The sequence below is a fragment of the Ruditapes philippinarum genome, unplaced genomic scaffold, assembly GCF_026571515.1.
Source record: "Ruditapes philippinarum isolate M1 unplaced genomic scaffold, ASM2657151v2 ctg11316_1_1_1_1, whole genome shotgun sequence".
Classification (NCBI taxonomy): domain Eukaryota; kingdom Metazoa; phylum Mollusca; class Bivalvia; order Venerida; family Veneridae; genus Ruditapes; species Ruditapes philippinarum.
The window spans coordinates 17654-25648 of record NW_026857206.1 but is presented as its reverse complement, the minus strand read 5'-3'; the positions used below and the strand labels follow the sequence as shown (position 1 = coordinate 25648).

The 7995-nt window shown below is 34.4% G+C and overlaps 2 protein-coding genes across 2 annotated transcripts; both read left to right on the top strand.

Annotated features, from left to right (window-relative positions):
* The first annotated feature begins 5249 nt into the window (after positions 1-5249).
* Positions 5250-5771, top strand: LOC132749071 (putative nuclease HARBI1). The gene has a single exon (XM_060738752.1). It carries the CDS (start codon positions 5250-5252, stop codon positions 5769-5771), a length of 522 nt encoding a protein of 173 aa, XP_060594735.1.
* LOC132749070 (putative nuclease HARBI1) lies at positions 5750-7720 on the top strand. The gene has a single exon (XM_060738751.1). It carries the CDS (start codon positions 5801-5803, stop codon positions 6308-6310), a length of 510 nt encoding a protein of 169 aa, XP_060594734.1. The 5' UTR covers positions 5750-5800; the 3' UTR covers positions 6311-7720.
* Positions 7721-7995: the final 275 nt, after the last annotated feature.

The window sequence follows — 7995 nt, the reverse complement described above, 5'->3', positions numbered from 1 at the left end:
ACACTGTCTCGTTTATAGGAACATGGTGGGGCTAAGAGCGAGGTTTGGTGCACCATTAACCGGATTAAACTCCCCAGCAGTCATTATTATGCTGCTGACCGTTCCAAGGCGGCGCCCCACTGTGTTCCTCAGATGTATGTCTTATGTTGTTTCATACTGTTTTGGTGACACTTTTGCTTGTGTCCCTTGTTGATTTCTCGTCTACGGTAAGTATCTTCCCCATTGCCTCTAGTTTTTATTTCTTTGATTACTCCCCATCCCCGGTCTCCTGTCCCCTTCCCCTTTGTGGGCCTATTTTTATTTTCTTTGAATTCCTAATCAGTTAATCAAATTAATTATCATTTAATGATTAACCTGTCCGTGCTCTGTCTTTGCCCTGTCCTGTTTTTGTTTGGGGTCCCCCTGGGCTCCTTGCCATTGGTTCTTGTTGCTGGGTCGTGTGGGGGTTGCGTTCATTGAACGCCGCCTTTCCTTGTTGATCTTGTTTATCATATTTTATATTTATTTCCACTTTATTTTATTTTTATACCCAAATTTTCTTTAATCTTACCATTTTGCAGGTTCTGTGTACAATGTGGCACTAATATTTTAGTCTCGTTACTTTAATATTGGTGCCCCACTGGACACGGAATCATTTTATTACTACATATAATTATCAATGTATTGAATAGAAACAATACACACTTTCTTTCACCTCTTCGGGTACATTCTACGTCTACTAATTCTTTACAGATTAGAAATTACAGTACACCTAGACGAACACCATCCGTCGTTCTTTCGCCTTTTAAACTTTTCATCTGTTAATTCTTTTTATATTTCCACGATCCACTAACTCTAATATTTTTAATAATTCTTTACGCATTAGGCTTTCTCCTATAAAACATACCATTCTAAGAAATATAATATCACACATACTAATTATCCTCATAGTGCTAGAGTGTATCCTTCTATTATTAAGAGTAATTCTAAGAGGTGCGGATGTTGTAACTTTTTATCGCACAGGTCTACAATAACCTCTAATGTAAATGGGAGAACTTTTAATATTATTTTAAATACAGATATTGACTGAAAGGCAACTCATTTTGTTTATGTTTTAACTTGAAACACCCCTGGGTGTGGCATACAGTATGTTGGTCAGACAGGACGTTCTCTTAAAATTCGATTCCGTGAACATTTTTATAAAATGAGAAATCGCACAAAATTTACAACTTGTTAATGTTATATTGTTGATGTTATATTTTCGATCCTTGAAGATCGTTCAGCACGACATTATTGTTGTGCTTGTGGTATTTTTAGTTTTCACTTTTCGGCATTTTCTAGTTGGGTGGTTCCAATATTCCTACTTGAATAATGTTGAATCACCCTTAGGATATGTTGCCTGCTTTTTAAATTTGTCTTTTGACGTCTTATCTGTGATATGCAGGCTTCATAACCTCAGATCCCCTTTCAAAATTCCATTTTATTTAGTTCCGCCCATTGTTTTCTCGTTTAGGGCACACGCTTTTTATTACTTGGGGACCATACGCCGCTTTTCATGGAATGGCACGGAAGTGTCACATTGAAGGTTCCATGATAACTGCCGTATGAACACATCTGCGGATGTTTCTAAATTCAAAATTTTACTATGTCATGTTTAAATGTTGAATTCTGCTTAAGCCGGTGCCAGGGGGCGTGGACGGTAACTTGCACTTTCCAGTACCGTCCATGAACAGGCTCAATCAAACCGAGCCTGCAACATTTTCAATTTTGCCGTGTTGGGCTTTCTTTAGGGATTCTGTATTTATCTATTTTTCTATATCAACATTTTCGTAAAGATGGTCATTCATTTAAAAATGTTTCAATTCAACCAGTGGAACAAATAATTTATGATTCTGATGCTTTTGCTAGTTTTATCTTGTTTTTCATATTTTAAAGTTAAAGTTAGACACTTAGCAGAATTAAAATGGATCAAGAACTTACAAACGCCTTTCCCACTTGGCCTAAATGACAATATTTTTCAACAAGGTAACATCTCTAAAGATCCAAACATTGATATATTTTTCTATTCTGAATATTCGTAAACGTAAATCCCGATCTCACGGAGTACGTAGAAATGGCAACATCAAACGTAAATCTAAAATTACCCTGTCTGTCACCGACTTAAATATTATCTTAAAGAACTCTGGTAAACATGCAATGTTATCACGTCTTACTTCCCTTTCATTATCATCTCTGAAAATCTTAGACGCGGAAGCAGATAATATAGTTATTCAAACAGATCCTTTATATACAGCAGCTTATCTTATTCAAAGTTATACTCAGCACGTCTTAAGACCTCATATCGACAACACTTCTGACCACAACAGGCATTTCCTAAAAGTAACCTTTCTTAATACAGGTATCGATTTCATCGATTTACCAAGTATTTTTCGTGATAAACGTGTCACTAATTCAGTTCCTTTATACTTCAAAAACACCGAGATACCAATTATTTGCTATAAATATAAGAAACCTGTTAGAAATATCATATTTAATTACAACAAAGTGGTTTCTGACTTAGATATTCAGTCTAATACTCCAACAACTTGAGACTGCAAAATTTTGGAAACAAAGTGATCCCTCGGAAGCATTAATCACAACAAAATAACATAAGAATTGCAGACTCGGTTTGATTGAGTCTGTACATGAGGGACAATGAATAAGTGCAACATCCCTCACGCCCCCTAAATTTTGTAATTCAGATTTTGGCCATGTAATCACTGGTAATTTTGATATAATTGCAGACAAAAGAATTCGTAACTTATTCTTGAAAGGACCTAAATACAGAATTCCTTCTGAAATTGATTTTAATGCTTGTCGTGGTCAGATTGCTGAATCTATAGAGGATTTTTCGGTCAAATGGTGTCGCCGTGAAAATGCGGATAGTAATGCTCTAGATACATGGAAACGTAACATCTTTAAATTTATTGATTCACGTATTAATTTTTATCGTGGAAATGAACATCTTTTGCCACTTAAAACAAGACTTACTTTAAGACATCTGAAGAAAGATATTCTAGCTTTTCATTCAAAATTTGTTTTGGTCCTTCGGGATCATTGATGCCAACACTATAAAGTGTTGAGAATTGAGTACCGCTCAAGCCGGTGCTAGGGAGCGTGAGGGATGTTGCACTTATTCATTATCCCTCATGTACAGACTCAATCAAACCGAGTCTGCAATTCTTATGTTATTTTATTGTGATTAATGCTTCCGAGGGATCACTTTGTTTCCAGAATTTGGTGCCAGCGGACAAGGCGGCTAATAATATTATAATTGTATGACGAATCCATTACATTAACGTTTTGCATAAGGAACTTAATAGTACTAATGCGTATTTCTAAAACCTCTGCCTCCGAAAAAGACATTGTAAACAATCATATTACTAATATTTCAAATCTTAAAGTACAAATTAATGAAAAAGAACTTAAACTTCCTATTATGTATTGGATTCCTAAATTACATAAAAAACCTTACAAAGCTAGATTCATTGCTAATTTCTACATTGACGTCTTGTTTGACTGCCATTAAAAACACATGTAATTAGATATTGTGATAAAGTCTATGAAAACACAGGCAAACATCTCTTTTGGTCAATTAAAAATTCTGGTGAAATCTTGGATAAATTCAAAATTAATAACTTTCAAGCTTCAACTGTCAGTACATACGATTTTTCTACACTTTATACAACTTTGCCACATAAATTAATCAATGATAAAACTAATTTCCCTAATTCAGAAAACTTTTGCACGGGAAAAAGTTACCTTTCTAGCATGTAATTCTAACAAAGCTTTTTTTACTAACGGTATTGTAAAAAATTCTGGAAACAAAGTGATCCCTCGGAAATGTAAATGTAAAACATTATACTATGTGGGACCTGTGACGAAGTTTGTAGAGCACTCTCTTTTCTTTTAGACAACATTTTATGTCAGGTTGGTAATACCCTATTTTAAACAGATCATAGGGAATTTCCTATGGGTTACCTAATTGTGCCCCCTTTTGGTCGCCGTTTTGTTTTTTGTATGCTATAAAAGAGCCCTTTATGTTGGGGTTTTCTCGAAATAAACAACAAGATTTATAGTCCCCATTTAAAAATACTTCCGGGATCCCTTTTTAAATGATTTTTTTTAATTTAGTTTAATCCTTTTTTTGATAAATGGTGTTTTGAAAATTTATCCGCATGAACTAAAAATTTAAAAAAAAAACAAAACTTTTTAAAAATTTTTTAGTACACCCATTTTTGGATCTTCATTTTTCCTTTTAAACAACAATTTTTTATTCACACGAAAACCCTTATGATAAAAGAGAGGGACTTTAATTTTGTATAGTTAATTATCCCACATTTAGATGGAGACGTACCCCATGCAACATCTTACGGGGTTTATGTTTCCCAGTTAATTAGATTCGCTAGAGCGTGTAGCAACGTAAAGGATTTCAACGAGCGGAATATTTTTATTACCAGCAAGCTTCTAAAACAGGGCTACCGCTATCATAAATTACGGAAATATTTTACTAAATTTTACAATCGTAACTTTGATTTAATTTCCAAATTCAATAGTGATTTAAAAACTCCTCTGCGACAAGGGATTAGCCAGCCTGGGGTGAGTAACTCGAAGCTTTCGTTAGAGTTACGATCATCGTTAAGCCTTGGTTAAGCTCTAGTTAGTTATTTACCCTCTAACTCAAAGCGTTCGTTATACCAAAAATGCTAACGAAACTGTCGTAAAATAACGAACACCTCGGAGTACACGTTAGACCTTCGTTGAAGAAAAAGAAAAACAACGTGAGAAGCTATTTCAACAAATGAGTATGGATTATTTCTTTATTTTGTATTTCTTTCGTATTTTACAGGTAATAAGTACTTAGTATGTTCTAGTCACAAGATAGGATTTGCAGCGATGTGATTTTTTCATTCAAAACTTCAAACGCGCTGGCTATGGTCAAGTCTTATATAAAAAATACCCCATATTATTTATGTCCACATGGCATGATTCAAGCTTAAATGCCATAAATAGATACATGTTACCGGGGACCTTACCGACTTTTCATACTGCATACGTTTTCAAAATATATACTGTTTAATTTTTATAATGAAAATAATAAAAATAATAATCGCGCAACTGTACTCAATAAACTTTAGTGAGCATTTCTTTCGTAAATGATTTTTAAAATATTTCCAAATATTTGTATAAAAATTATTTATTTATAAGTGGTGCGTTTTTCACTCCAGACAATGGCCGCCTTGCTGTTAGCAGTTGCATTAGAGCGCCGTAGGAGAGGGACTATTCCGCAGGTACGCGTTTTTCGAGATAGAGAAAATCCTCTCGACTTCATGGATGATGTTGATTTGATAAAAAAGTATAGAATGAACAGAAATGCCATTTACGATCTCTGCGAGGCGCTCAACAATGATCTAAGCCGTCCAACCAAAAGAAGCAATGCACTTCCGGTATCTCTCCAAGTACTGATGGCATTGAGATATTATGCAACTGGAAGTTTTCAATCTGTAGTTGGTGATGGTTATAGTGTAAGCAGTATGTCAGTATCGCGTTGTGTACGCGATGTTTCATATTTTATAACACGGCGTCTACAAAATGAAATAAAATTTCCCCTACTTGGTGAACAGCAACGACTGGAAAAGCAAAGATTTTACGAGATTGCGCAGTTTCCGCATGTTCTTGGTACAGTGGATGGGACATTAGTCCCCATGATGATGAACATATTTACGTTACGCGTAAGGGATTTCATGCGCTGAATATTCAGGGCATATCTGACTCAAACAATATGCTTTTAAATCTAGTGGTTCGTTGGCCTGGTTCAACCCATGATGCATTTATTCTCGCTGACAGTGGTATTTCAGAGGAGTTTGAATCTGGACGTATTCAACATGGATGGCTCCTAGGTGACAGCGCATATCCCCTGAAAACATGGCTGCTGACACCAATTTCTGCACCACGTGATGCAGCTGAACGGCGTTACAATTTTGCTCATAAGAGGACAAGATGCACGGTTGAAAGAACATTTGGTATCTGGAAAATGAGATTCCGATGTTTACATAAATCAGGAGGATATCTCAGTTTTTCACCAGCAAGATGTGTAAACGTAATAATGGCAACAGGGATATTGCACAATATTTGTACAAGAAAACGCATACCTCTGCCTGACGATACAGACGAGGACGATAGCAACCAGCAAGCTGAGACTGAAAATGAAAATGAACAAGAACAGGAACAGGAAGTGTTTCAGGACGGACGGCAGGCACGGGCAGATTTGATCAACAGAGTATTTAGATAACTGACTGAAATTCATATATATTAGAATGCTTAATCAATAAACATAGGGAAAACAAAGCGACTTGTTGAGAGCTCTGTTATCTTATGGTTATTTGTGTTTTTGCCTCGCAAGTCAACACTATCTGTGTTGCATGTTTAACAATACATCACGTGTATTCTTTCATATATGAAATCAAAAGAATATAATACATGCACTTCATTGCTGTTTTAAACTTTTAATACTTAAAAAAAACGTAGAACTTATACTAGTTCTATATACAAAGTAAAATAAAAAGAGTTCATCATAAACACATACATGTACATGTACACTGAATTAGCGCAACACAGTATATTGATAAATGTTATAATTAAATTCAGCGTAGTATATTAAGAAAACCATTTTATATGTTCCATATACTTTGAATAAATGGCTTACCACTATTTTCATGGAATGAAAAAATATAAATCGAAACTTGCTTTGTATCTCAAAGTATTTTCATGTTAACAACAGACGAACATTTTAAATATTTTCACCAGTGTGTAACAAAAGTATTGTAATCGAAGTTTTACAGAAATTGAAACTCATTCCTTGACTAGCATCATTAAAATCATAACAAAAATTATCTTGCTACAACAAATTTGCAAGCATGACCGTATATATTGTACTTAAAAATATAGAAATGATGTGTAAGATCGGAATATATTTCACCGAGTGAGCACCAAAAGGTATATTTCACGAGTGGCGCAGCCACGAGTGAAATTTTAACTTTTGATGATCACGAGGTGAAATATATTTCGATCTTACACTAAACTAAACAAATTTTCTTTTTATTATATGCAAATAAACGTTTAAGAAACATTTTAACCTAACACCAAATAAAAAATACGCCAAATATTAATACAATACATATATCCAACAACTTGCATGGATTTGTTTTCTTTAGATGCGTTTTATGCCGAACATATGATATACAAATCAAAAGATAAATAAAGACTGTCAACTGTTTCTTGTGTGTTTCACAGATATATGCTTGAACATTCGTACTTACAATAAAAAGATAAACAAAATCAAAAATACGAAAAAAAAGATTACAAAGATACGATTTCACACATATTTGAATATTCCATCTGAATTGTGTCTAAATGTGGTACATGTGTCGTGTGTAAGAAAGTAGATTTGAAGGAATTTGATCTATCATATTATGTCCAAATCGAATCTTGCCGCAGTATTTGTAAACAATATTAGCCCACTTCTGTTTAAAATCTTTAATGCTTATATTGATACATTTTAAGTTTTGCATTTTTGAGATCATATACAGAAAATCATCTGGACCGACAGGTGCTGCGTACGTAATGATAAAAGTTTCGACCGAATTCAGTTTCTCAGCAAGAAAACACTGCTGTTCAATATTAAATGAGGCACCTTTAATTTCAATATATTTCAAATGTGACAGTACCCGGAAGTAAAAGTTCAATAACATCCATAGGAGATCTTCCGAACACCGAAATAGTTAGCTGTCGCAATTGTCTAAGATTGGCAAAAATACATCTATTAATGTTGAATAGATCAACATCCAACCGCAAAATCACCAACTTCCTCATATGCGGTATTACGGTGGAGAAATCAGGAACTGACAAAGGCTTTACAAGTGTGACATTTCTAAAAAGTGCCCAAAACCAAGTTGCATTTGTAATTTTCTGCCATTT

Coding starts and splice junctions, on each gene's coding strand:
- LOC132749071 (XM_060738752.1), top strand. CDS start 5,250: ATGGCCGCCTTGCTGTTAGCAGTTGCATTAGAGCGCCGTAGGAGAGGG.
- LOC132749070 (XM_060738751.1), top strand. CDS start 5,801: ATGCTTTTAAATCTAGTGGTTCGTTGGCCTGGTTCAACCCATGATGCA.